At 56.6% G+C, this 26,404-nt stretch overlaps 4 protein-coding genes and 1 long non-coding RNA gene across 7 annotated transcripts; 4 read left to right on the top strand and 1 right to left on the bottom strand.

The window, feature by feature from the left end:
* Positions 1 to 479: 479 nt before the first annotated feature.
* On the top strand, positions 480 to 8,355 carry P4HB (prolyl 4-hydroxylase subunit beta). Its single transcript, XM_015879890.2, has 11 exons — positions 480 to 673; positions 802 to 1,008; positions 1,601 to 1,734; positions 1,941 to 2,078; positions 4,298 to 4,402; positions 4,654 to 4,779; positions 4,908 to 5,108; positions 5,648 to 5,768; positions 5,975 to 6,156; positions 6,611 to 6,697; positions 7,300 to 8,355. Exons 1-11 carry the CDS (start codon positions 514 to 516, stop codon positions 7,384 to 7,386), a joined length of 1,548 nt encoding a protein of 515 aa, XP_015735376.2. The 5' UTR covers positions 480 to 513; the 3' UTR covers positions 7,387 to 8,355.
* On the top strand, positions 7,954 to 12,040 carry PPP1R27 (protein phosphatase 1 regulatory subunit 27). The gene is made up of 3 exons (XM_015879895.3): positions 7,954 to 10,728; positions 11,647 to 11,797; positions 11,870 to 12,040. The coding sequence occupies exons 1-3, from the start codon at positions 10,542 to 10,544 to the stop codon at positions 11,991 to 11,993; spliced, it is 462 nt and encodes a 153-aa protein (XP_015735381.1). The 5' UTR covers positions 7,954 to 10,541; the 3' UTR covers positions 11,994 to 12,040.
* A 260-nt stretch (positions 12,041 to 12,300) lies between these two features.
* MCRIP1 (MAPK regulated corepressor interacting protein 1) lies at positions 12,301 to 15,024 on the top strand. Of its 2 annotated transcripts, XM_015880084.3 has the most exons (6): positions 12,301 to 12,350; positions 12,437 to 12,476; positions 12,554 to 12,672; positions 12,753 to 12,851; positions 12,971 to 13,036; positions 14,717 to 15,024. In XM_015880084.3, exons 2-5 carry the CDS (start codon positions 12,469 to 12,471, stop codon positions 13,033 to 13,035), a joined length of 291 nt encoding a protein of 96 aa, XP_015735570.2. In that variant the 5' UTR covers positions 12,301 to 12,350; positions 12,437 to 12,468; the 3' UTR covers position 13,036; positions 14,717 to 15,024. The 2 variants fall into 2 exon arrangements, with proteins under 2 accessions (XP_015735570.2, XP_015735569.2); XM_015880083.3 differs by lacking the exon at positions 14,717 to 15,024 and having other exon boundaries at positions 12,971 to 14,309.
* Positions 15,025 to 17,731: 2,707 nt separating this feature from the next.
* On the bottom strand, positions 17,732 to 25,883 carry GCGR (glucagon receptor). 2 transcript variants are annotated; one of them, XM_015880080.3, is made up of 14 exons: positions 25,418 to 25,883; positions 20,781 to 20,935; positions 20,493 to 20,589; positions 20,246 to 20,353; positions 19,998 to 20,119; positions 19,812 to 19,918; positions 19,585 to 19,738; positions 19,363 to 19,522; positions 19,212 to 19,272; positions 18,939 to 19,008; positions 18,737 to 18,825; positions 18,501 to 18,639; positions 18,353 to 18,394; positions 17,732 to 18,283 (listed from the first exon to the last, which is right to left on the bottom strand). In XM_015880080.3, the coding sequence occupies exons 2-14, from the start codon at positions 20,829 to 20,831 to the stop codon at positions 17,993 to 17,995; spliced, it is 1,491 nt and encodes a 496-aa protein (XP_015735566.2). In that variant the 5' UTR covers positions 20,832 to 20,935; positions 25,418 to 25,883; the 3' UTR covers positions 17,732 to 17,992. The 2 variants fall into 2 exon arrangements, with proteins under 2 accessions (XP_015735566.2, XP_015735567.2); XM_015880081.3 differs by having other exon boundaries at positions 19,363 to 19,483; positions 25,418 to 25,566.
* Positions 20,932 to 24,618, top strand: LOC146757329 (uncharacterized). The gene is made up of 2 exons (XR_014936816.1): positions 20,932 to 23,963; positions 24,446 to 24,618. It is a non-coding gene; the product is annotated as an uncharacterized LOC146757329 (long non-coding RNA).
* Positions 25,884 to 26,404: the final 521 nt, after the last annotated feature.

Consider the following 26,404-nt stretch of genomic DNA (forward strand, 5'->3'; position numbering starts at 1 on the left):
TACACACGACACCAGGCCCAGCCCCCACCCGCCCGCGCTGCGTCACGTGCCGCACGCAGCCCCACCCGGGGAGGCGCGCACAGGAAGAGGCGCTTCCACTTCCGGTTCGCGGCGGACGCGGCCCAGTCAGAATCCACCACGCTCTGTTCCCGTTGCGCATGCGCACTGTCCCCCACCCGGACCGCCCAACTGCCACGTTCGACGGCAAACGGCCGCGCGAGACAGAGCCGCCAGCCAATGGCGTGCGACGCTACGGAGAAGAAGACCAATAGCAGACCGAGGGAACGAAGTGAGGCCGACGGCCAATCCGCGACTGCGGGCGGGGGGCGAGCCCGACACGCCGACCAATAGGAGCCGCGCGGCCTCCAAGGCGCCGCACCCAGCCAATGACAAGCGGCGGCGGCGCCAGAGCGGCGCGACCAATGGGGCGCGGCGGCGGCGGGAGGCGGGTTTATAAGGGAGGCGGCGCCGGTCACCGCACGCCCGTCGCGGCCCGTCCCGTGTGTGTCCGCCATGGCCGTGCTGCGGCTCGGCGCCATCATCGCGCTGCTCTGCATCGTGCCGCCGCTCGGCAGCGCCGAGTCCATTGAGGAGGAGGACGGCGTCCTGGTGCTGCGGGCCGCCAACTTCGAGCAGGCCTTGGCGGCTCATCGGCACCTGCTCGTGGAGTTCTGTGAGTGCGGGACGGGACGGGACGGGTGGGCCCTGAGGTGGGTTGTGAGGTGGGTTGTGAGGTGGGCTGGGCCGGGCCGTGCGCTAGGCCGTGCCCGCAGCCCGACTGACTGACTGACCGCCCCGCAGACGCTCCGTGGTGCGGGCACTGCAAGGCCTTGGCCCCCGAGTACGCGAAGGCGGCGGCGCAGCTGAAGGCGGAGGGTTCCGAGATCCGGCTGGCCAAGGTGGACGCCACGGAGGAGGCGGAGCTGGCGCAGCAGTTCGGTGTGCGCGGGTACCCCACCATCAAGTTCTTCCGTAACGGGGATAAGGCCGCGCCCCGCGAGTACACAGGTGAGCGGCCACGGCGGCGACGTGGCAGCGGCCCTTGCTCCGTTCACTCGTGCACGTGGCGCCGCGGCACCGCGACGGGGGCGGACAAAGGTCCGTGGGGCCGGGCGGGGCGGCCGGGGGGGGAAGCGGACACGGGGGGTGGGGGCCGGTACGAGGCTTCATGGCACAGGCTTGAAAAGTGGGAGTGAGGGGGAGGTGGGTGAGGGGCTGAACGGAGCGGGTGACAAAGGGGTGACTGCGGTGGGAGTTATGGCAATACTGAGCTGTACGTATCTGGTATCTGAGGGTGTGGGGAGCTCAGAAGAAGGTGCGTGTCTTTGTGCTGGGCTCATGGAGGAGAGCTGTGCTGCTGCTCGGAGCTTAAAACATGCTGGGACTGGAGCAGCTGTGGGAACAATAGGCTCCTGAGAGGCCTTGCCCCTTGACTTCACACTAATGGGGGGACTTGATTACGCTGGGAGTGAAAGGAGCAGTTGTGTAAATGGTGTCTCAGCTCTTTGCGAGCTGTCAGCCTAATGCTGGGAACTTACAGGGTTGTGTGCTTGGAATCTGAGGCAGAAGTGAATCGGTGTTTCTTATCTTTGTGCTGTAGCTGGCAGAGAAGCAGATGATATTGTCAGCTGGCTGAAGAAGCGCACGGGACCAGCTGCCACTACCCTGACAGATGTTGCTGCAGCAGAGACATTGGTTGATTCCAGTGAAGTGGTTGTGATTGGTTTCTTTAAGGTAGGGTTTGTTTCCATTCAAGAGGCTCTCATGTATTCTTGAGACCTTCCCTACTTTCTGCCCTCGACAGCTGAGGAAGGCTCATAAGTTGTGAAATGTTTCTGTCCTGCATTACTTGATCTTCAAGTTCTCTGGCTGTTGAGCTCTGGGATGTTTACGCTGTAGCTCAACACGTTCTGTATGAAACACCTTCCTTTATTCTCCAGGATGTGACATCAGATGCTGCGAAGGAGTTTTTGTTGGCAGCAGAATCCGTGGATGACATTCCTTTTGGGATTTCTTCCAGCGCTGACGTCTTCTCCAAGTACCAGCTTAGCCAAGATGGAGTGGTCCTTTTCAAGAAGGTACCCAATAGCTCATACACCACAGTATTTAATCTAAATAGAGTTTGATCCAAATCAGGATGCTCCTGAATGAACCTGAAAGATTTTCTGCTGTTTGTTGAGCCACTTCCAGATTTCAGAGCCTGGGTGGAGGATGAGGGGCAGATCCTTCAGCCATGTTCTGGGGTAGTAGAGCCCTGAGTCCCTTGGCAGGGCACAGTAGTCGGGGTGAGGTCCTCGCTCGGTAGAGGGCAGCCTTATCAGTCCCCTGGCCATGTGTTACCTTCAGGAAGCTGCTGGACTTTGCATCCAAAAGATTTCTTCACTCTCACTTTTGTTTCTGGAGTATCTGGATTTGGTGCAGGAATGAGCAACAGGATGAGCAACATGATCTTTAATATGTTTATAGCTATAGCTGTTACAGTGCCCTGTGTCCCCCACCCTTCACTGAACTTTGGTGGCTTTTAAGCAGGGTGACAAGCAAGATTTGGTGACTTGCCACAGTATCTTGTTTGATTATGGCTTAGAGTTGCTTTAAACACACCTGTTATTGATCCCTGCTGCTTCCAAGACTTGTTCTCTTTGGTTGCTGCAAATTTCACTGCATGGTGATTATGGTGAAGTTCCTAAGAGGATTTACAGTTTCAGCTGATGAGGTTGGAGCCATTGGATTATATCAAGGGGATACTGGTAGTCTGTGGGGTGAGAAATAAATTTATTGATATCTTTCACCAATGAAAATCCAAGTCATGGGGATAAAATTCTAAGTCTGAGAAGACAAGTTGAGGTTCCTTAGATGTGGTGGCATTACATGCTTGGATACAGCAAGGTAGGATGGAAAGCTGCTTTGGCTTCAGACTGATTAAATCTGTAACCTAATCACAGTTGTCACTCTGACCTGTTTGACTGAAGCCAGGCTGAGGGATTTAATGAGCCTTTTTTTCTTCAGCTGGAATAGGATGTTTCATTGCACTGTAAATGTGAAATTGTAGTTATTACCGTTACGGTATTAGAAGCCTGTACTCTCTAAGCCAGAGTTTCCTCGGATTGGTGTGGCACTGAAGGTGTATTCAGCAGCTGGGATGCAACCAGCACTTCCAGCAAGGAAATGGATTGGTGCAGATTTGATTTGGTGTTATTTTTCTAACACTTAGCTTCTGAGTTCTGTTACGGCTTCTAATACTTTCATGAGATTCCCAGGTAGCAGCACCATTTTAAAAGGAAAGAAATTCTCAAGCTGTATTTCACATCGGTATAGTTAAATTGGGTATGTGTGAAACTCTGCTTGTGGCAGCTTCTACGTTGTGTGTTGGGAGAGGGAGGAACCTTGTTCTGAAAGGCAGCTCCTGAGGCAGCATAAGCCCCAGGTGCTGCAAAATCCAAACTCTAAAAGACCCTCAGCTGTTCTAAAGGTGTCAAGGCATACAGTGCTCTGGGAAGTAACTTCATACTAATTAAAGTGTTTTGTGCTTTTCACCTGTGGTTGTAATTCCTTCAACAGAACTTTCTCTCAGCCCCTCTGTCTTGTTTCTGCCAGTAACTTGAGAGCTATTTTTTGCTGTTCTGCACACCTTCTTTAACCTTGATGCTGTTCTAAAGCTGTTCCATTTTCAGGTTGCCAGAGCAAGTTCTGAGAATCCTGGGCAGGCATACAGGTGTTGTCCTAATATAAAAAAAGAATTTGGCACCTGTAGTGCAATGCATGTATTAAACATGTGTTGCTGTCTCTAACAATAGAGGCTGAACCTCCCCTGCAGAGCTGAGTAAACTGCTATTGCTGAGTAAACTGCTATTTAATTCCACAGCACGGTGGGTTTTGCTGTCAGCCTTGTCATAGCGCTGTCTGGTTAATGTGTACTCTTAACTCCAAAGCTGAATGCTGTCCCAGCTCTGGTAGCTCCTCACTGGTTTGCCTAATGCCTTCAGCAATGCTTTAAGGCAGCTATTAAGAGTTCTTAGTGACCTGTCTCACAAATAGTTTCGTGACTGTGTAAAACAGTGTGAAGGTAAAGGTTAAATGTCTTGTTGCTGCTCACTTGGAGGTGATGTGGGACTTTATGTGCTGGGAGGAAGAGTGTGTTGATCCAGACACTGTAAGTGTGGTGACATTAAGAGACAGAAAGCTGCTCCAGTGCAGCCGAGATCATTGAGGTAGCAATTCTGATGTGAATGTATTCATTTCTTGAAAGAGGATGTACAGAATATAGAAGTGTTCTAATGTAAGAATATCTGTTTTTCAGTTCGATGAAGGACGTAACAACTTTGAAGGTGATCTTACAAAAGATAATTTGCTGACCTTCATCAAGTCTAATCAGTTGCCTCTGGTCATAGAGTTCACTGAACAGGTGGGTGTTTGGATGTGAGACCTTTCCGTAGCCATGAAACTCACTGTGACATTAGAAATATGGGTTGTGTGCTGTTTTATCCTGGAGCTGGTGCTTGTTTGAGAGGTGTAACTGCTTATGGTAAAACTGAGTTGAGTGAGGGAAGAATGCAGGGAAAGGAGGTATGAGCTTGCCATTCAAAGCAGTCCTGTAGTACTTGTATGACCTAGTAGGGCCAAGCTTTGTTTTCAGATCAGTGTTTTATTCCCTAGACTGCTCCTAAAATCTTTGGAGGAGAGATCAAGACTCACATTCTGCTGTTCTTACCAAAAAGCGTGTCTGATTATGAAGGGAAATTGGACAACTTTAAGGCTGCAGCAGGAAACTTCAAAGGGAAGGTAAGATGGATTTCTTGGACTATGTGTTGACTGTATTGCAGGTGTGTGCACGAGTGATGAATGTATGTGAGTGGGAAGTGTAATTAATCAAAAGGTCTTTACCACTTTGCCTTTTTTTCCCTCCAAAGATCCTGTTCATCTTCATAGACAGCGACCATAGTGATAATCAAAGGATTCTGGAGTTTTTTGGCCTGAAGAAAGAAGAATGTCCAGCTGTACGTTTGATAACACTAGAAGAAGAAATGACCAAATACAAACCTGAGTCAGATGAACTCACAGCTGACAAGATCAAGGAATTCTGTAATAAATTCCTGGAGGGCAAGATCAAGGTAAGAAGAATGCTGCTGGTGCTAAACGTACTGGCCAGGCAAGCACTGAAAAAATGCTATCTGTGAAGAGTTACATAGAGGAGATCTTTCCAACTAACATGTAGAATATCTAGCAGGCTTTAAACTAGGAAGCAGGGTCAAACAGCTGGACCATGAAGACTTATAGGGGGTTACATATGGTGCCTAGTACAAGTGCTATCTGCTCTTCCTGCTTCTTAGGGCAGTTGGGTTTTTTATCTGGCTGTTCCTTCTGCCAACAGACCTCAGTGCTGTGAGAATAACACTAACAGCAATATTCTATCAGAGCTAATCTGCAGTTCTCCCCATGCGTAAGCACCAATTCCCCCATTTATTAAGGGAGGGAAGTAAAATTTCTATAACCGAAACAGAAAGCTTCATCTGATTTAGAGTCTGAGGCACTTTGGGGTATGGTTAGACTCAGGTTTTCCTGTCTGTGAGATATATATATATATATATATTTATGCATTTCTAGTAGCTGTACAGCAGACTGAGTCACTAAATTTTACTTCTTACTCCAGCCTCACCTGATGAGCCAGGATCTCCCTGAAGACTGGGACAAGCAGCCTGTCAAAGTTCTTGTTGGGAAGAATTTTGAGGAAGTTGCTTTTGATGAGAATAAGAATGTCTTTGTGGAGTTCTGTAAGTAGTTTTCATTATCTGTTTGCAAGTAAATGGAACGAAAGGAGTTGTAAAATTCTCCATGACTGGGAAGAATGGTGCAGAATCCAAACCACAGAGGCATCAGTTGATAAATACATGTGTGAACTTGGTTGTCTGTTGTGGGGTTTAAGTGATGTTAACTCATCAGATTGTTGGTGCTAGCAGTATCTTTTGTTAATTAACAGATGCCCCCTGGTGTGGTCACTGTAAGCAGCTGGCTCCTATCTGGGACAAGCTGGGAGAGACCTACAAGGACCATGAGAACATTGTCATTGCCAAGATGGATTCCACAGCCAATGAAGTAGAGGCAGTGAAAATTCACAGCTTTCCCACACTCAAGTTCTTCCCTGCAGGCTCTGGCAGAAATGTAAGAAGGCAGCTGACCTTACTACTGATGGAATAACAAGGGAGCACTAGAAATGCTTAGTTGTCTGCTTGTGTTCATTTCTGGGCAAAAGCTTGTGGGAGGGCTTTCCCTTCTGTAGAGGTGGAATGCATCAAGTCTACAGAACATATGAGACTCTCTGTGGGAGGGTGGGTTGCAGAAAACAGTTGGTGGGGATGGGAAGTGGGAACTGGGGTGAAAAAAGAGGAAGTACAGCAGAGGACAGTGTGCTCATCTGCAGGCTATTCTCTCCTCGCAGTGATCTCTGAAGTCTAGTGGCTGAGCTGTTTTCCTTCGTCTCATATGGGTGAAGGTGAATTTTTAAATTCCCTTTTGCTTGGCATGTTAACTGTTGCTCAGAAAGAGATTTCTCCACTCCAGGGATGTGGTTCTGTGGGTGCCCGTAACAATTATCTTGATATGTTTTCCTGTGTAGGTAATTGACTATAATGGAGAGAGGACACTAGAAGGCTTCAAAAAGTTCCTGGAGAGTGGAGGCCAGGATGGAGCAGCAGCTGATGATGTGAGTAATGTAAATTAATCATTATCCTCTAAATACAGTTCTCTAGAACACAGAGTATGCATTATGTGCAGGAAAGCATTGCTGGTAAGCCAGAGTGTCCCACAAAATGTGACTGGTCTGTTCACTTGAAGCCTGGCTAACTGCTGGCCTGTAATGGACTGCTTTTATGGAAAATGCTTGAGTTGGGTGTCTTAAAATGAGAAAGCCTTTCTGGGATGTTTAAGTACAAGTGCACATAAACCAATACTAAGAGCTTTAAACTTGAAAAAGCAGTCTCTATAGCTGGGGTGCAGACTGCTGGAGTACTTGGGCCTTAAAGAAGCCTGCTGAGTGGCTTGAACTTGAGCGCTCTAATGGACATCACACATTCTGTATATTGGGATAGCAGCTCATCAGTTGTCTGGGCAGAGGGTATTACAAATGCAGGTAGTAGCTTTCAGTGTTCTAAGGTGTGATCTCTGTGAAGAGTTCTGAATTCGGGAAGTTTAAGGATACCTTGTTGAGATGGCAGCAACAGAACAAGTTCTCTAATTTCACTGTATTTGGTTTTGAATCTGCCAATTAGGCCAGAAACAAATAGCTGTCTTCTGTGTGCTATACAGGATCTGGAGGATCTGGAGACAGATGAAGAAACAGACCTAGAGGAAGGTGATGATGATGAGCAAAAAATCCAGAAGGATGAATTGTAAAGAGATGACTGATCCACATCACCCAAAAATCAGACACTAAATCGGTTGCTGTTACGCAGCCCAATGAGTCAGAAACCCATTAAGATTTAAAGCAGAAGGTGAATGACTGGAAATCCAGGGATTGGCTCTTAAAGTAACCCTTTACCCTCACTTGTCTTTACACTTCACTATCTCTTTCTTTCTTTTCACTTACAAGAAGGGATCTATCACTTGGTAGCCAGCCCAGCCAGCTGGGTTCATTATTTTTTTTTTATTGTGATGTACTTTTTTTGTACACAGTTTTGTTTCAAGTATTCTGTTCTCTTGGGTAGAAGCAAGTTGTGAAGTGGTAGCATGAAATTAATTGCCCGACATTCTGGAGCATTGCCACTAATACCTTCCAAGAAAGCTTTTTCTTTTTTTCTCCTTTGAAAAGCCTGTAGATTTCTCCACCTGTCAGGGTTCTTATTTGTTTAAGCTGTTCTTCCCTGGAATCAAAGTATGTAGGGGAAGAGGCGATAGGCTGACTGCATCAGTCCTGGTGGAAGGTGGAAGTGAAGGTGCTTCTCTTCATGCTCGCTACACATTTCATTTCCTTTCCCTTCTGCTTTAAGACACTTAAAGATGACTTCAAAATGTGGAAGGGTGGAATTCTGTGCACTGGCTGTGGCAGCCTCTGAGCGGGGAAGTCATTGCTGGCTCACCAGCTTAGATGTGCTGCCATCCTTTCGATCAAATGCGAGACCATTTTGCAGTCGCTTTCCGTGCATTATTTTGAATGGGTTGACCAGGAAGGTAGGTGGGTGGTAGGGGAGGGCCTGATAAAAACACATGAAACATGAAATTTGCAATTACTGGGTTTGGGGGAGGAACTTGAACAAGGGAGTGCCTCAAAGGCCTGACCTGCATCAGGCCTAGTTCTTAGCATTCCGCTTATAATAACATTGGAACTGAATTTGTTGGCCAAATAAAGTTGAGATTTTAATACTATTATATCTCTAAATATTTTCTGGAACCCTTAATGAATATTTGGACTTGATCTGACAGGATTAAACTTTTAGAGTGGTTCTTTCCTATGGTGCTGGGGGTGGAGGGGAACCCATAAGCTTTTTCGGGAGGTTACACTTCCTGGCTCATCCAATTCTGCAGGTGACACTTGATGCCTTAAACAGCCTGAAGCAATTTCTATTAACTGTACATGAAAACAGATAAACATTGTGCTCAATAAATGAGTTTATGCAGGCAGACGACTAGCTGCTCTATTAGCAGCATGCGTTGGCTGGAGCTCTGAGTGTAAGCTGCTCTGGCTGCCAGCTGGCTTGAGATGATGGGACCTCTTTGCTCTTGAGCAGTTAACCAAGGAATTTGCCTACAGGGAAACCTGGGGCTGCCTGAAGCTCCACTAGTCAGGCTCACATGATCTAGTTGAGCCTCATTGCTATTTCCACAGCACTCACTTACTGCTGGAAATATTTTTGTGGGGAAATTTGCTAAAAATGTCACAGCAAACCTAGAGGGCACCTCAGGAGGGTGCTGGGGCCAGTTGCTTAACTTTGCTGTACCGGAGTGGGGCAGTGCTGGGTTCTGATCACTGCTGGGTGCTGGTTTGTTATGCACCAACTTCAGAGCAGCAGCAGTACTGGGCCTGCTGACAGGTGATGCCACATGTTTGTAATGGCTCTGAATAAGAAAGCTGTGTTAAATTTGGGGGTGGAGGGGCAAAAGACCCTTAGGAAGTTCTATGGGAATGTTCCTGGCTAGGAATCAGTTCAGAAAGGTCAATTTTGGGGAGCCAGTAGAAGCGTAAACAAGGCCGAGCTCTGGAGTGGAGCTGGATTGCTTACAGATTTACTCAGGGCAAAGGGGCTTTCTCATGCACTTGGGCTGCTCTTGGCAGAGCAAGACTCTGTTGGAGTCATCTTGTGTATACAACTTGCTGCTGTTCTCAGACAGCAGGCTGAGAGCCTTCTGTCTACAGCAGATGGTTGGGCCTCCTGTTGTGTGGTGCAAAGCACTGCTGAGCAGAGATCAGTGTCTCAGCCAGAAGATGGCAGCTGCAGCAGAAGCTTCTCAGGTGTGAGACGGGCTGACCTGGCAGGAGTTTGGTAGAAGGTTGAGCTGCAGCAGTGCAGAATGAATGCTCTGTGACTCTTAAAGTGGGGCAGGAATCCATCCTGATGTGCTGCATAGCTGGGTTGTCTGGGCAGGCCACATCAAAAGCAGCACAAAATCACTGTAGTGTGATGGTAACAAGGATGGAGGAGCAGTTCTTTGAGCCCTTGGCTGATCTGAAAGATTTATCTCATCATCAATGTCCTGTTTCAGGCCTTTAATGACCATAGCAGCTGTGTGCTGGTGGTACTATTGTTCTGAAGCTGTTTAGTAGAAGCCCACTGTCACGTAGCAGCCAATTCCAGGTTTGAAGCTGGACCACAGGCTGTCACCATGCAGCTCTTGTTTGCATCACCAGCAGCACCTCAGTCCTCAGGTCACTCATGGCGCCCATATGCTGTTGGTGTTCTCCTGGCCTGGCTGTGCTCCGTGCTGCGATCGTGCTGGGAAGCACAGCTCATACTGCTCCCTTGCAGGTCAGCTGATGTAACTACAGGGAAGTGACTTAGCTCTGAGTGTACTTGGCACCATCACACACAAGCAGCTGGCTCCCTTCACCCAGTGATTGCATTTGTGTCCTACCCCTGGCATGCTGCTGTGTATGTGAGGACTTGCTGCTGGAAGTTCTGAGCTCCTCTGGAGGGCTGTTCATGCGGAGCAGCAGGTTTGACCCCTTGGATGGGCACATCAACAGGTGGGTGGTAAGACGAGACACCAACCACTGCCCAAAAGTGGGAAGCTCCAGCCTGGGCGGCTCAATTACCAAGTATCAGAGTAAGCAGCATGAGCTGCACATCCCCAAAATAGCCCGCAGAGCCTATATAACACCATGCACCCAGAGAACCCGCAGTCCTGGGTCCAGAGTGGCACAAGGCTGTTGCCACCTCCTGCAGGTTCAGTGGCTGCTGACAGCAGGGCCGGGATCCATCGCACCTCCCAGCAGAGACGGGACTGAGACGGAGAGAAGAAAGCGGTGCTGTGAGAGCAGCACGGGCTGAGCACTGCCCACACAGCTGTTGTGCAGCCTCCACATTCCTGCACAGCATCCCAGGGCTGCGGGCAGCATGAAGGACTATTTCCCATCCTCAATGCTCCGGTACAGTCGGTATCGTCAGAGACTGAGAGCTTCACGTACGGTTCACTTCCCCAACGACGTCGTCTTTCAGGACCACATCAGGCAGGGGGACCTGGAGCAGGTGGGGAGGTTCATACGTGCCAGGAAAGTGGCTCTGGACACCATCTACCCCTCTGGTGAGTGCTGGGAGCTGTGCACTGTCATAATGTGCTGGGAGCGGTGCGGACACAGCTTGGCTCCGGGCTGCCCATAGCAGCGTGCTGGTTGGAATCAAAGAGTTTTCCTTCCATTGTGAGCAGTTCTGCCCTTAACCATTGCCAGCAGGGCCTGAGAGAGCCCTGCATCACTGCCCCAGCATCTCCCCACAGCAGATCAGTGTGTGTTGTAGGAAGGGGGAAACAAGCCAGGCACAGCAGCGCACCCACACACCAATCAGTGGTGTGACCCAGAGCAGGAGCAGGAATGCAGGCAAAGAGCGAGTAGGTGGGTGGGCATGTGGAGTTCGGGGCCAGGCAGTGGGGCTCTCATCTTCTACCCTGGTTGTGGGGTAGGAGAGAGGAGAAGTGAGGCACTATTTTGTCCCTGGCTCCAGCTGTGGCTCACAAACACTGCTCTATCACAGGCACGGATCTGTGGCCTTGTGGAATTAATGTTTATGGGAAGGCACTGTGTTATGTTTGTGCCCAGCCTCGCTCAGAACTGTTTATGGAATGCCTTGAACCAAACAGGCTGGTGCAGAGCCCAGAATTTGTCTCTTTGGTGTGCTCGGCTTTGACATCTGCTGTCACATGGCCACAGAAGCATGATCTCAAATGACCCACGCTTCCCCCGTGTAACTGATTGCCTCATGCACTGCTCGGGAAGGAGCTTTGGGCAGCACAGGGTGGGTGTCCTGGGGGAGACAGGGCCAGGCCGTGGGCTCAGCGGGGCCTCAGATACAGGGGAGAGAGCTGCCGCACCTCCTCGTAGGGTAACATACGGTGTAAGAACAGGAACCTGTGGCAGCCACTCAGTTCCTCGGGCTTCTCCCCAATCCCGAGGCTTTATGGCCCCGCTCCTACCCAGTGCCAACCAACCCATCCCTCGCCCCGCAGGCATGGCCGCCCTGCACCAAGCGGTGCTCACGGGGAACCTGGACTGCGTCAAACTGCTGGTCAAGTACGGAGCCGACATCCAGCAGAGGGACGAGAACGGCTGGACGCCCCTACACATGGCGTGCAGCGACGGGCACGCCGACATCGCCAGGTGGGGGCGGCCGTGGGCACCGGGCCGGGTTCGGAGCCGCCCGGTTCGGGGCTGACGGTGTCGCTCCCGCAGGTACCTGCTGTCGCTGGGGGCCAGCATGGAGGCCACCACGGACGACGGGGAGAAGCCGTCGGACCTGATCGACCCCGAGTACAAGGAGCTGGTGGAGCTTCTCCAGGCCGCCACCATGGACTGATGGGGACGGGGCGGCACAGCGGGGCGGCACAGCGGGGCTGAGCGGGGCTCGGGCTGGACCCGGGCCGGGGGGGGGGGGTTGGAGGTGGGTTGGGGTCGTTGGTGCGAGCTTTGTACTTTTCCAATAAAGCTTTGGGACACGGAACGGCCGATAAGGGGTGGGGGGTAACGGGGTGTAATGGGGGGGATAATGGGGAGCAATGGGGGTAACGGGGGGCAATGGGGGGGAGGCGGGGAGGGGCTGCGACCACGTGACTTGGTGGGCGGAGCCGCCCCGCTGTGGAGGCGGTGTCGCGCATGCGCGCTGCGGCGCTTCCGTGGCGGCCCGAGGGCGAGCGGAGGCGGGAGTCGGGCCCAGGTGAGGGTCGCGCGCTGCCATGGCGGCGGGCTGAGGGCGGCACAAGGCCGAGCCCCGGCTGGCCGCCCTCTCGTTTCTCCCCGCAGCCGAGCCGAGCCGCCGCCGCACGCACCGCGCCATGGCCAGGTGAGCACCGACACCGGGCCCGGCCGCGGCCCTTTCCCCGTGTCCGCCCGCTCAGCCTCTCGCTGTGTCGCTTTCAGCTCCCCCGTGTCTCGCGTGGTTTATAACGGGAAGCGCAGCGGCGGCCCGCGTTCACCCGGCGCCGGCGGCGAGATCTTCACTCCGGCCCACGAGGAGAACGTGCGCTTCATCTACGAGGGTGAGCGGCGGGGGAGGGGCGGGGTTGGGGCCTTGGAGCGGCCGAGCCCCGCACGAACCGCCCGGTCCGTGTCCCCGCAGCCTGGCAGTGCGTGGAGCGGGACCTGCGCGGCCAGATGGGATCCGAGCGCGGCCTGGTCGAGGAGTACGTGGAGAAGATGCCGAACCCCAGCCTGAAAGGTGAGCAATAAGCACTGAGCAATGGGCAATGGGCAATGAGCACTGAGCGGCCCCGAGGGCCGGGAGCTGCGGCGAGGCCTGTGCCCCCAAATCCGCGCTCTGTGCTCTGTTCTCTGCAGCGTTTAAGCCCGTCGATCTGAGCGACCTGAAGCGAAGGAACACACAAGATGCCAAGAAGTCGTAAGGCAGGTCTCCGGCTTGTTGGCCAGTCTTTAAAGTCCTCAAGCAGATTTAAGTTGAGATTTTGTGTTGATTTCCTCCTCTGGTTACTGTACTCCACCTGTGGGAGAGCCGCTCGGCTCTGGGGCTGGCTTTGGAGCTACCTGAATTCCACGATGCTTAAGGGCTCAATGAAGCTACACAGAGCCCTCTGTAAAACATTGCGGCCCCTGACCCACAGCTTCCTCAGGCCTCCATGCTGCGCTCACCAGTCACTTGTTCTTCTTCCATCTCTGTCCCTGGTGTGCTGAGCATTCGGGCTTCCTGGGCTCTGGTGCAGAGCAGGGCAGAGCGCCTGTGCTGTTGGTAGAGGCAGTGCCGGCTCTCTGCTCCCTTCTGTGCATCAAGGGCTCACGGGTGCTGGAATGGACCAAGGGGAGAAAGAAGAAAACCTGGTGCCAAGGGACACACTGGCAGCCCCGGTTCAGCACCATCAGGCAGCTGAGTGCTGCCACTTTGGCACACTTTGCCTATTCTTTGCTCCCTGGTTGGAGGGCTTAATTTGTACCAAGTCTGCTAATGCCCAGGACTCATCAGTGTTACCAGAGCTCTTGGGTCTACATCCGATGCTGGATTTTCCCTGTGCTTAGATTGGGCCATATCCCTGTAGTGCTGGTAGTGGAGCTGCTCCTCTTTCCCTGAGCGGGGAGGGAGATCCCCAGACATTTTGGAGGTGCTCTGAGTAGGAGCGCTGAGTTATGCTCAGCCCCCTCCAGGAAGGTGGTGGTGGGGGAGTGGCTAACACCGACTTTGCATTAAAAAAAGCTCATTTGCATCCTTGCCTGAGCAACTTCTTCACTAACACCGCTTCCCAAACACGCACCCTTTGAAGAGACCTGATGTCCACAGCTGGCAATAACATTGTGTGCAGGCTGTGGTGGTCTGGTGTGATTCACCCTGGTTTCTCAGGACCCTTGCTCCTGTCTAAACCTTTCTGTGCAGGGAGAGTGACTGTGCCCTCATGCCTGTGAGGACATAAGCAGCTGTGGGGCTCCTGGGTGCCTCTGGGGGTGTGGGGAGCTGTGGGAGCAGCCTCCTTCCTGTGTTCAGAGCTGGCAGGGAGGGAGCTGCGGGGGCACTGCCCAGCACGTGGTGGATTCAGAGTGCAGGGGAGTTGTGGTTGCTGTTAACTTTCCTTTGTTCCGTCATTGAGCTGAACCGTTCCCTTTTCTTTGTTTGTTTATTTTCTGTTGTCTGTCACTTGAGGAGTGTTGTAAATAAAAACTGGTGTTCTTTTGAGTCTGCCTCTGCGTGGCTCTGCCTGCTCCTCCGTTGCACATCACAAGCATCAGCTCCAGGCTCACATCTGCCTGTTGTTGCTGTGTGCTGCTCACCACGGGGTTGTGCTGCCAGTGGAGCAGTACCATGGCATGGCCTGGCCGTGTGGGTGCCCAGTGCCCATGAGAGTCTCAGCCACACTGTGGACACTGGACACGGGCTGTGCTCTGCTGTGCCCTCACTTGGCCCCGCTGCCTTTGAGCTGTGTGTGTGCATTGCTCTGCTCTGCATCTGTCTGCAGCCTTTCTGGAGTAGTGCCCTCACTCTTTTTTTAGGCTTCCCAACTTGTTTTGTTGCTTAAACGCCGTGTTTCTTATTTTAGACTTTGGTGCTGACAATAACCATCAAAGTTTTCTGTACCTCTTCAGGCCTGGCCGAGCCCTAAGGACAAGGAACGCAAGGAGCAGAAGCCACCTCGATTATTGATTTATTCGTTTTCCGGAAGGGATCTTGCCCTTGCACTTGCTCTGGGCTCTTCATTTCACTGCAGGCACGTACAGCCTGGCACCGTGTGCTGGTAGCACAATGCCCTTGGGCTCTGGCAGCCCTCCTGCCAGCCAGCATCCTAGGAGCTGTTGCTGGACCAAAGATTGAAATGTTCAGACTATTAATACACTCGTATCCTTTTCCCTCTCCTGTATTTATGGCATTTAAACTATACTTAGCATTGCTAGAATTTCTCCTCAAGTGCACCTCTGTGCTGCGCCGTGACCCTGTTTGCCTCCCATCTCCAAAACACTGCTGTGAAACACAGGGGTGCTCTGCCACAGGATGGTGCCAGGGCAGAGCTGGGCTGCAGGAGGTGCCCTGTGTCTGGAGCAGCATTGAATGAATGACTGCTGCTGCCACTGCAGCTCGTCTCCGCCAGCCTTTCCCTCCAGGTGGGCCATTCCCTGCAGCTTTCAATGGCTGCATGTCCAGAATTTCCCAGGGGGAAATGCATGATGCACATGAAGCTGTATCCGTGTCCTGCAGCCTGGCAGCCGAGCAGCCAAGTCCCAGCAAGGAGCAGGGCACTGGGGTCTGAGCGTGGGGCTGCAGGGACCCCCACCAGCTGCATCCCACCACCACAGTGCAGTGGCAGAGCTCTGTGTGCTGCCCAGCAGCCTGGCCCTGGTGGCCTCTACCTTGTTTTTCTCTTGGCTCAGGTGCTGTGATGCTGGAGGCAAAGCGCTCACTCAGGCTCTAATGAAATGTCATATGGAAATGATTTTATAAACGGGCAGTTTTTATGAAGGCTAATAACAAACCACGGGGTGAGCGTGGTGAAGCAGCAGGAGGGAGGTGTGAGGTTCAGGTTGGGGGGGGGGGTGCCCTGTGTGGGGCTGAGACCGGAGGCCAAGGAAATCAGGCTGTTTACCTATCAAAGTCAGAGCTGGCCATGGCTTATTGTCACCGTGACTCGGCTATGGCTGTTATCATTAGATTAAGTGGTGGGAGGAGGAGAGGTATGTGTTGTATCATTGAATTAAGTAGTGGGAAGAGAGAATGGTAACAGGCAGAATCTACTTAGCAGACCAATTTGCAGTCTCCAATTACCTTGATGAAGCAGCAGTATCACTGCGGGGCCAGCGAGGCCTGGGGGGTGCCTGCCTTGACCTGTCAGCTCCCATTCCCAATGCGTCCCCTCGGTACAGCTCTGCTCCTCATCCCTGCAGGGTGGCACAGAGCTCTGCTCCCTTCTCAGCTCCAGGGGGGATGGAGATGGGAATGGGGACGTCATTGTGAGAGAGGGTGGCCACAGGTGGGCGCTGGGCACTGAACGTCCCCATCCAGCTGCTGCCATGGGAACTTGTGGGCGACGGCGGCCGCATCGCTGCGCTGCACTGCCCGCAAATGTCAGCCCTGCGCGTGGGTGTGAGCATAACATGCAGATATGATGGTGTACGGGGCACAAGTGTGTCCTCAAGAGCTGGGGTGTGCTATGCTGGTGTTGTTGGGGTGCTGTGCTGCTGGACCCCAGGGCTGCTGACTGCCAGCATGGTGCCAGCACAGCGGGGCCGGGGGTTCCCATGCCCCACCACCTTGGCCCCAACAGGGTGTTGTGGGTCTGCAGGGGGTTGACGGTGTGTTGTGGGGGGTTGGGGGGGGCGACAGTGCTGTGTTGCCGTGGATACACTGGAACAACAGGCACTGGGGCCGGCGCCGTGCATTGACCATATTTACCTTCCCAGAAACCGCCTCGTGCTTCAGCAATTTGCTCCAATTAGGCTCGTTACCGCATCAGGAGGCCGCGGTGACGGCAGTGCTGTGGGGACAAGTGGTGGCTGGCGCTGCAGCCCTAGGTCTGTCCCCATCCTCATCCCCATCCCTGTCCCTGTCTCAAGCCCTGTCCCTGCTTTCCCCCCTCCCATTTCACCCCCTGCCGTGGCACTACTGTCCCTGGGCTGTGGTCCCATGGGCTGAGCCACCCTCACCATCGCAGCCCTGGCCCCCGGCCCCATGGTCCCGGCTGCTGGCACAGGGCTGGCCCCATGGCGGGTGAGCGGAGCAGAGCAGAGCTTGGCTGGGCAGCCAGCGAGTTGTCACGTAAACAGAGGAAAATTACTGTGTGCTCGGCCAACACCACGCAGCTGGGATCAGTGCAGAGTGCCCTCCCCACATCTTGCTGGCTCCACTGATGCTGCTGCCCTCACTGCAGCCCCTCAGACTTGTGGCTGGTGCTGGGACAATGGGGGATGTGGCAGTGGGGCACTGCCAGGGCACAGCACTGCTCTCGTGTCATGTAGCACAGCTTGTACATGGAGAGCAGGTGTGCATGGTGTGTGCTGGGCCGTGTGTGGGTCCTGATGGTGTGCGTGGGGTCTGTGGGGGCATGGAGCCGTCCCGAGCTGTCTGTCCATCTGGGTGCACCCCGGGCACGGGGCAGTGTGCTAATCCCCACACAAAGCCATTGTGGTTCCTAAAGCCGTGGCATCCGGGCTTAGCACTCATGTGCACCGCACAAGCCTCTTAGGGTGCCAGCTCACCCCACCTCCCCCCCAGCCTGACCCATGGGACTGTGGGCACAGCCTGCCCAGCCTGAGGGTGACGGGAACCCCACGGTGCTCGGCACCAGCAGCAGCCACTGTCCATCCTCAGGAGAGCAGGGCTGAAGGGGCAGCTCCAAATGATTTAATTAAGGGCTCCTGGCAATGCTGATAGAGCTCATTAGTGGCTGGAGGAGAGCTGCAGCCCCCTCCCCCCCTTGCCTCTGCCCTGCTCACCTGTGCGAGGCCATAAGGACAGCAGTGCAGTGCAGGGTATCCCTGCTATGCGGCCCTATCCCCAGCTTGGGGTGATGTGCCCATCACCCACTGACAATTGGGGACACCGTGGGGTGGTGGTGTCACTGCTCCCCTTCCCAAGAACAGCCATTCCCCACAGACAGGCAAACTCGGAGCTGGCCCTGCAGCCCAGCACGGGCCCACACCTATTTACACAGTTACGACATAAATTACACCACCGTGCAGAGGGTCTCACGGGCGCACAAGGGCAGCACCACAGAATGAACCCCACCCCCCCCAATTCCCAGCCCCCACAGACCCCAGCCCCTGTTTGCCTTCTCCAACCCTGTCCGTGGGTCATTTTGCAGCCCCGCAGTGCCCGGGCTGAGGGCAGCGGCTGCCCCACGGCTCAGTCTGCTGCAGCCCTGCAGGTGCAGCTCAGAGGTGGCTCTCAGCCGTGGTCTCAGGGAACTCGTAGCAGTGGTGCTGCTCCCCCATGGCGAGCTGCTCGGCGGCTCCGTGGCCGCTGCTCTCGAGGTAGTGGGGGCTGGAGCACACAGCCATGCTGCGGCCCGTCCCGTTGGCGCAGCCGCCCACCAGCTGGTGCTTCTCGCAGCCTCCAGCGCCGTTGCGGGCGCTGGGTGCGTGGCTGTAGGTGTGCTTGTACTCCTCCGCCAGGTCCTTCCCCAGCTTCCAGCGCTGCCACCGCTTCAGCAGTTCCGCCTGTACCTGCGGGTGGCCGCCATCAGCATGGTCCCTCCACCCCGCGCCTGCTCCCAGCTGAGCCCAGCTGCTCACCTCCTTGTTGACGAAGCAGTAGAGAATGGCCACCAGCATCCCCTAAGCAGAGACAGGAGAGGCATGAGGGGCAGCGGCTGGTCCCAACCCCCAGTCCATCCCTCCCAGCACAATGTCCCTGTGGCCAGCCCGGCCCTACTGCACTCACCTGGAAGGAGCTGAGGAAGAGGTCGAAGAAGAGCTTGACGTAGCGCAGCGTGCCCTGGGCGTGCTCATCCGTGATGAAAGCGAAGACCACCTCGTGGATGCCCAGCAAAGGGATCAGCGTCAGCGTGGACTTGGCCAGCCTGCACGGAGCGGGCAGCCATAGCGCAGGGCCACGGCCATGGGCACCACTCCACCTGCATGTGGGCACGCAGGGCTGGGGCTGCGCCCACTGCCCACCTGAACTTGTAGTCAGTGTAACGCATCTGGTGCGCGCGGAGCTTGGAGACGAGGATCTGGATGATGCGGATGAAGATGAAGAAGTTGATCTGCAGTGGGGCAGAGAGAGACAGCGAAGGATATGTCAGCATGAAGCGGGCACAGCCCCAACCACGGCAGAGCCAGGGGAGGTGGTGGGCAAAGCCACGGGCTGAGGGCTCACCAGGATGGCCAGGAACACAGGGAAGCGGAGGATCCACCAGAAGCCCATGTTGTTGTTGGTGCTCCAGCACCTGCGGAGGAGAGGGATGGGGACCACGGGGCAGCCCTGTGTCAGGGTGGCTGCTGGAGCCTGGCACTGTGCCTGGCACTGCACTCCTTGCATGTGGATAGCAGAGCGGGGGCCTCTGCAGGGCTATCTCATGGGTTTCTCTACAATATATTACACACATACCCCCCGTGCCCCACACACCCCATGGCACAGGCTGATACTCACTGGATGTTTTCATAGAGAAACTTCACAACGACCCATGGGATGAGAAATAGCATAGGTGCCCCTGGAGTGGAGGCAGAGGGTGGGACAGGTGAGGCATGGCGCAGGCTCAGGTATGGGGATGGGAAGGGGATGGGATGCCGGCTGTGCTCACCCCAGCCTATGCACAGGTAGAGGGTGAAGTAGCTCCTCTCGGAGAAAACAGCCACCACCAGCAGGTTGTGCAGGTAGATGCCCTCCACCAGCAGCCAGCAGTAGTTGGCCACGATGCTGTACTGCATGAAGACCGTGGCCGCCCGGCAGCCAGCGGCAGCCTGTGGGTGGGGGTCAGGGCCTGCCGTGGTCCAGCTCCCCCAGCCCCCCACCCCACACTCACCTCATCACTCAGCCAGATGCGCACGTTGTAGTCATCGATCTTGTCGCTGTAGTGAGTCTTGAGCAGGGCATCGATGACCAGCACGGAGACGCCCTTCACGATGAAGGAGGCGAAGAGGTTCATGTGGATGTAGTTCCTCATGCAGTGCAGTTTGCTGGGGAGGCAGGAGGCTGCTGTCAGCGCTCGCTCCCCCACAGCCCCCTGGTTCAGCCCCTGTCTGTGCCCACCTGAAGCCCAGCAGCACGGCCAGGGCGAGCAGCAGCGCACACAGGGACACTGAGTAGCCCACAGTGTACATCACTTTGAAGCTGCCATAAGTCTTGGCGAATTTTTCCTGAAGAGTGAGGCAGGCGGTGAGGGTGAGGAGTGGCTCAGAGCAGCACATCCCTGGCAGCCCCCTGCCCGCTGCCCACCTGTGCTTCCAGGTCCTCGGCGTCGATCTGGCACTGCGTGGCATCCCGCAGGGACTGCCCCTTGGGACCTGTCACCCACTCCCCATCCGGCCCGCATGTCTTGAAGACGTATCTGTGCTTCACTGCACGGGGAGGAGGGAGATGGGGCAGCTGCAGGGACACAGCTGGGCTCTGCACACCAGCCCAGGGGACACGGAGCAGCACCTGCACAGAGGTGTGCATGCACACACCCCATGCCAGGCCATTACCTTTCTGGTACCAGGGCAGGAACCAGGGGCAGGAGACATTGACAGTGGTGTTGGGCAGTGCGTCGGGCCAGCAGGAGAACTTGTCAAAGGTCCGGTTACAAACCAGCTCTGTGGGGAGGCAGAATGGCGATGCGCTCTAACTCAGCCCACTGTCAGCTCTGGAGACCACACAGCACCCCATGCCCACCCTCAGAGGGTTCCTGTCCCACCAGGACACCAGGGCAGTGTGTGAGGTGCCCACTCTCACCTGTAGGTGCTGGCATCCGGCTCATGTTGCGTTGGCACTCCTCGCTGTAAGCCTTCCAGCTCTCAAAGAGGAAATTCGTGATCTGAGCAGAGGGTCCCTGAGAGCACCAGAGAGGTCAGCGGGGTCAGGCAGGGGCAGGCATTGATGGTGTGGAAGGATGGCCGTGGGCAGGCACAGATGGATGTACCACACTGTGCCGTGTGGACAGCAGGATTGGGCAGTGGCTTCTGTACAGTGTGGTGTAGCCATAGGCTGCTGCGGGTAGTGCCTCTGGGAGCCCGTCCTTACCTGGCAGCAGAGCAGCAGCAGCAGGAGGGTGAGGAGATGTGGCTGGGACATGCCTCCACCAGGCCACAAGCCGCATGGGGAGCAGGTCCTGGCTTCCTACCGGCCCTCAGCAGCTCCTCTGCCCTGGTGGTGAGGGCCCTGGCACACGGGTGACCCTGCATGAGAGGATGAGCTAAGCCCCCTGCAATCAATGCTGGTGTCTGATGTGCATCAGTGCTGATCTCCAGCAGCCCAGAACCCTGTGAGGCAGTCAGGTTGTCCATGGTGCCAGCACATCAGTGCACCCTATCTCTCACCCCATGGGTCTCCCAGCCCTGGCACACAGTGGGGATGGAGGTGGCTGTGGGGATGGAGGTGGCTGTTCAGACAGGGCTGCTGCCACCCTGGGATGGTTAACCATTAACCACAGGGATCCCCGGCTCGTGGGGCTGTGTGGCCCTGTGTTGGTTCTGCTGCTGGCTCCATTGCTCCCAGCAAAAGCAATGGGGAGCTTCATCCAACACGGCATCCGGGAGCTCGCTCACAAAGCCTGGCTCACGAGGAGCCATAACTCCCTCCATCCCCCTTAAGCCGGTTATGGGGCTCCTGAATGGGATTTCAGCTCTTCTGACAAGGGGGCAGTGTGGGAGCTGATGCTGTGGCATTACTGAGCCCCAGCCCCCCCACGGCCCCCCTCCATCCATCGCTCCCAGGGCTCGCTGCTCTGATCTGCCTATTTTTATCCCTGGGAAAGTCGTGTTTCCTCCATGCAGACCCACTCGCCATGTTGCAAGCGGCTGCCTGAGAAGCTCATTAATCAGCCCATGGCGCTGCAGATGTGGCTCACGGAGCGAGACCTACCAGCACATGCCTTATTTAGGCAGTCCCAGAGCAGGACACGGCCCTCGAGGACAGACAGATCTCACTGGGTGGGCTCTGGGACCTTCACTGATGGGCACCCTCCAGTCACCTGCCCACAGCAGCATCTCCATCCTTCTGCCTCCCTGTCCCTTCCTGCTGTCACCCATGGCACCCATGGGAACCTCCCAGTGCCCAGCCCTGCCCTCAGCATCCCTGCACCAGGGGGAAGCACTTCTCTGGGGCATGGCAGTGGATGTGCTGGCCTCCCCTCTCGGGCCAGGCAGGCTGCTCTGGGGCAGAGGCAGCACTATTTTTAGCTGCTGCAGTGGGATTTAGCACGGGGAGCCCTCTGCCCTAGACTCCCCTTTTGGCTGGCAGTGCTCCCCAGGCCCTGGGGCCGAGCTGCGGCCAAACTGGGCAGACTGCACTGGGTGAGGGGTCCTGGCTCGTGGGGCAGTCACGCTCCTCATCTTCAGCACAGAGCCTCCAACACACCCTGGCCCTGCAGCAGAGCCCTGCCCAGCCCTTTGCCCCAGCTGCCCATGGAGCTTTGTGACCCCCCTCCCCAGCAGTCTATAGAGTGGGGGACCCCACATTCTGGGAGATGCAGATGCCCCTATCCCCATCCACTGCCAGCAGAGGTGACACTACAAGATGGACCCAGCCCATACCACCATCTCCCTTTTGCTGGTTGGCTCCAGGCTCTACATTCCCCATTGTGCCGAGCCACGGGCACCGAGCCCCCCTAAGAGGATGGGTGCATCTGTTAGGACTGCAGGGAGCACAGGGGACTTTTGCCCCATGCTGCTGTTGGGCAATGCAGCATGTCCCTGTGTCATGTCTCTGAGGCTGCTGACCCCAGTGGAGGACGGGCTGCAAACACCGCACTGCAGCACCAGAACGGGGTCTGTGCAGGAAGGAGAGCAGGGAAGGGAAACAGTGCTGGGAAAGGGGACAGTGCCCAGCTCGGGGCTGGGCGTCACCATCCTTTGGGAGGCCACAGTGTGCCCTGCCCAGCCCTGCCTCATCCCTGCCCTGCAGCCCCAGCACACGGCATTGCAGCAAGGCGGGGGGATGGATGAGCACACGTTTATCCCCACACACGTGGCGGGATGTTGTCCCTGTGGGCACACAGCCCCTGCCCTGGCCTGGCACCATCCTGCCAACCCCCCTGCTTGGGGCTGCCTTCACATGGGGAGGGAACGAGCTCCACATCTGGGACTGCTGCAGCTCATTGCTACATGGATCAGTGGCTTGGGGAAGCCTCCATGGGGACACCCATGGGCATCTGCAACGTGACCTGTGAGCAGCCTGGTACAGCACAGCCCTGCACGGAGCCTGGTGCTGCCTGCAGAGCCCTGTCCCTCTGTGCAGCTCTCACCCCCCCGATCCCTGGGGCTGGGCTGGGAGCACACAGCTGAGAGCTCAGTGGTGGGAGCTGCCATCCTCCAGACCCCGGGATAAGCCCCCAGTGCACTACTGCAGCACTTTCCATGGCTGGCTTGGCTTTGCGCTTTGAGCTTCAAGGCAGCACAGCGGGGGCTTTGGCACTTGGCAGGGGAGGGGATGGTGGAGGGCCAGGGCTGATACAATGCCAGCGCTAGCCGGGCCCAGCAGACACTGCTCCTCTCTCCTCCCAGCACAGCAGTGGATCAGACAAGCAGTGCCCAGAGATGGCTGTGGTCGCCTGCACCCTGAGCTGCCTTCATCCGCACTGTCCCTGAGCTCTGGGATGCCTCCTGCTCCCCACTTGCAACCCCCACAGCTCCAACCCCCATCTGCCCTCTGCAAAGCGAGCGTGAGGAACTTGGGCTGCAGAGGAACAGCTGAGCTGCCTGGGGCGCCCCTCACACTGAACGACCACAGCTCATTTGCACAGAGCTACATGACGGTGGAAACATTGAGCAGCGGCACACGGAGAGCGGACGTCACGCGGCACCAACAACACCGGGTTCTGTGTCACTTTGGACCAAGAAAACCTAAACCAGCCCTGACAGCATTTTCGTCAACGGCAACAAAGGATGCAAACAAGCAGCAATTGCCCCCGTGCTGTCGGGACGAGGCTGTTTGCATCAACTCCAGAACTGCTGAAGGGGATGGGGATGGCATCTCCTGCAGCTGCCCCATACGAAGGGGAGTGCAGGGGTTGGATGGAGGCGATGTGGGGCACAGAGGGGTGCTGCACCCACAGCAGTGAGGCTCTGTCTGGGAGAAACGGGTTTGTTCATCACACTGCATGAACTGGGATGTGAAACGGGAGGAGAGCACAAAAGACACAGCAGGCAACACGTGTGGGCAGCGTGTCACAGGGGAAGCAGAAGAGTAGGAAAAGCTCAGGAAAAGGTCAGTGCAGACAGGCGTGTGTGCATGTGCACCCGCTCTGGGAGCTCAGCGTGCTTCTGCCCGGCCCAGCTCACACCACTGCTGAGCACTGGGGGCAGCTTCAGGGTACATCAGTGAGGAGCGAGCCGCAGGTGACCCTGCACACAGCTGCCCCATCCCAGAAGGGTGTCTTCATCTCAAATTGGTTCTGTGGGGCTGCGGGCAGAACCCAACACAGCCCTGTAGGGCACAAGGGCTTTCCATGCAGATGGGTAGGCAGAATGCAAAGGAAGAGTACAGGGGCTCCGTGCCTCCCCTGCTTCTACCCCCAAAGCCCCTGTCCCCGCCTGGCACAGTGAGGTGCATGGAGCTGAGCTGTGCTCCACAGCTGGTCTCAACACTGTGCTGCTGCTCAGAGCTTGCGGTCACATTTTTTCATTAACTATTTTTAATCCATATTTTGCCTCTTCTCCGCTCAGCCTTTTTTCTCTTTCCCTCTCCAGGCAACAGAACATGAAAAAAAAAATCTGCATCACAGTGCATGGAAAGGAGCAGGGATTGGTGGGAAGGACGGGAGCTCGCAGCTGGGGCGGCACTAACGTGGTGAGGAGGGGGACTGTGGGCCCAGAATTTTCCTGTGGATGCACAAATAAAGCTGAGAATATCGCAGGGGTAAGGACTGAACTTGGCACGGGTCAGGACACACACAGTGCACACGGTGGGCGCTGCATAGGGCACAGCAAGGTGCGGGGAGGACGCAGGGTGGGCAGCAGCCACTGCTTGTCTTCTGCTCTCTGTGAGCAGAGCTGGCTTGGCACTGGTGTGCGCTGCTCTCCCTGCACCACCTCGAGGGAGCAGCCGGGCTGGGAAGCGCCGTGCTGGGCAGAGGTGAGCTCTGCTGTTGCTTTGGGGATGCGCATGCAGCAGCCAGGCCGGCAAGGTCACATACCCAACATGTCCTCGTTAAACAAAGCCATTTACCAACACCGTGTTGACACAGCAGAGCTCGGGACAGAGTCACAAAGGGCACTTTCCGCGGGCCCCTGCGGCACCGGGGAGCCTGGGGAGCAGCGTAGAGGGTGGAAAAGTATCCTCTGCTTCTGTCCGGCATGAAACCACGGCTGTGCGCACAGCCAGAGCCCGGTGTGTGCTCCCCACCCAGGCGGGGGCACGTACGGGAGATGCTCTCGGCGCGCCCGAGCCCGGTTGGTGCCAATCACCCGGGGTGGGAGCACAGCGGGCACGGCAGCAGCGAGCGCCGAGATACCCGACGGCCGAACCCTTCCCCGGGGGCACCGAGGCAGACGGAGAGCGAGCCCAGAGCCGGGACCAGGGCCCTCCGCCCCGGGCTCAGCCCCGCCGGGGCTCGGGCCGTTCCCCGGAGCCGTTCCGCTGCTCCCCGAGCTCACCGACACGCGATGCACAGCGTCCGTCGGGGCTGTGCGGGCGCTCCCCTCCCTCCCTCCTTCCCGTACCTGTCGGGGTTGGGCTGGCGGCGACTCCCGGGCGCATCTCGGTGCTGGCGGAGACCGGGACCGGGACCGGCGCGCTCGACCGCTCCGGCGAAAACTTTTGCCGGATCCGCGGTGGCGGCGGCGGTGGCGGCTCGGGGGGGAGGGACCGTCACGGGGGGGAGGGATCGTGGGAGAGAAGCCTCTTCTCGCCGCCCCGCTCCTCCCGCTGGCACGGGGGGGATGGGGGGGGTGGAGGGGGCGCGGCCCGGTGCCCCCTCCCGGTGTTTGCACCGGCACAGGCGAAAGCTCCCGGGAACTGCGAGCGGCCGCGGTCACCGCCTGCGGTCCCGGTGCTGCCTCCTCCGCTCCGTTCCGTCCCGATGCTGAGCACCCCGGGGCCGCCCGGCGCAGCGGCGGGGACAGCCGGGAGAGCACCGGCCCCGTGCGGGAGGGATGCGGCCGAGCGCGGCTTTGCCGGGTCAACTCCGATCCCGATGCTGCTCCCCTCCTCCGGCGCTGCGGGTCCTCCCACCCCCCGCGCTACACCCCGGCTCCGTCTGTACGATGGTCCCGTCCCAGCCCCAGCATCGCGAGGTGAGGGGTCCCTGCCGGTGCCCGGAACCGGCGGCTCCTGACGGCGGTAACGGGGCTGACCCCGCGCCCGAACGGATCCTCGCGGGGCGGCCGGGAGCTGCGCCGACCCTCTCGTTCCGGCCTCCGCTGGTGGTGTCGGGTCTGTGTTTGCCGTGCGCTGTCCTGGCGGAGCGCGGCCAGGTAAACACGGCCCGGAGCGGCCGCGGCATCCCCCGAGCTCAGGTCGGGCCGAGCTCCCAGCGCGTTCACCTGGGGCCGCCCGAGGGGCTGCGGAAAACGGGGACGGGGAGCCGGGCTGAGGGGTACACAGCCCCCGCTGGCACAGGGCTGCCGAGCCCCGAGGGACGCGGTCGGGGCACGGGAGAGCGGGTCCGGCGGAAGGGAGGGCTGCTCCGATCCTCGGGGCGGTGGGTC

This window comes from Coturnix japonica, chromosome 23 (assembly GCF_054131305.1).
Source record: "Coturnix japonica strain WE chromosome 23, WE-NBRP24, whole genome shotgun sequence".
In the NCBI taxonomy this organism is placed as follows: domain Eukaryota; kingdom Metazoa; phylum Chordata; class Aves; order Galliformes; family Phasianidae; genus Coturnix; species Coturnix japonica.

Bases quoted from the DNA above. Each gene is read 5' to 3' on its own strand.
- P4HB (XM_015879890.2), top strand. From the start codon at position 514: ATGGCCGTGCTGCGGCTCGGCGCCATCATCGCGCTGCTCTGCATCGTG. The intron at 4,780-4,907 runs GTAAGATGGATT...TTCCCTCCAAAG, and splicing joins CAGGAAACTTCAAAGGGAAG to ATCCTGTTCATCTTCATAGA. The intron at 6,698-7,299 runs GTGAGTAATGTA...TGTGCTATACAG, and splicing joins ATGGAGCAGCAGCTGATGAT to GATCTGGAGGATCTGGAGAC.
- PPP1R27 (XM_015879895.3), top strand. From the start codon at position 10,542: ATGAAGGACTATTTCCCATCCTCAATGCTCCGGTACAGTCGGTATCGT. The intron at 10,729-11,646 runs GTGAGTGCTGGG...CTCGCCCCGCAG, and splicing joins GGACACCATCTACCCCTCTG to GCATGGCCGCCCTGCACCAA. The intron at 11,798-11,869 runs GTGGGGGCGGCC...TCGCTCCCGCAG, and splicing joins GGGCACGCCGACATCGCCAG to GTACCTGCTGTCGCTGGGGG.
- MCRIP1 (XM_015880084.3), top strand. The intron at 12,673-12,752 runs GTGAGCGGCGGG...GTGTCCCCGCAG, and splicing joins CGTGCGCTTCATCTACGAGG to CCTGGCAGTGCGTGGAGCGG. The intron at 12,852-12,970 runs GTGAGCAATAAG...TGTTCTCTGCAG, and splicing joins GCCGAACCCCAGCCTGAAAG to CGTTTAAGCCCGTCGATCTG.
- GCGR (XM_015880080.3), bottom strand. From the start codon at position 20,831: ATGTCCCAGCCACATCTCCTCACCCTCCTGCTGCTGCTGCTCTGCTGC. The intron at 20,120-20,245 runs GTAATGGCCTGG...CTCCCCGTGCAG, and splicing joins CCTGCCCTGGTACCAGAAAG to TGAAGCACAGATACGTCTTC. The intron at 19,273-19,362 runs GTGAGCACAGCC...CCTCCACTCCAG, and splicing joins CTACCTGTGCATAGGCTGGG to GGGCACCTATGCTATTTCTC.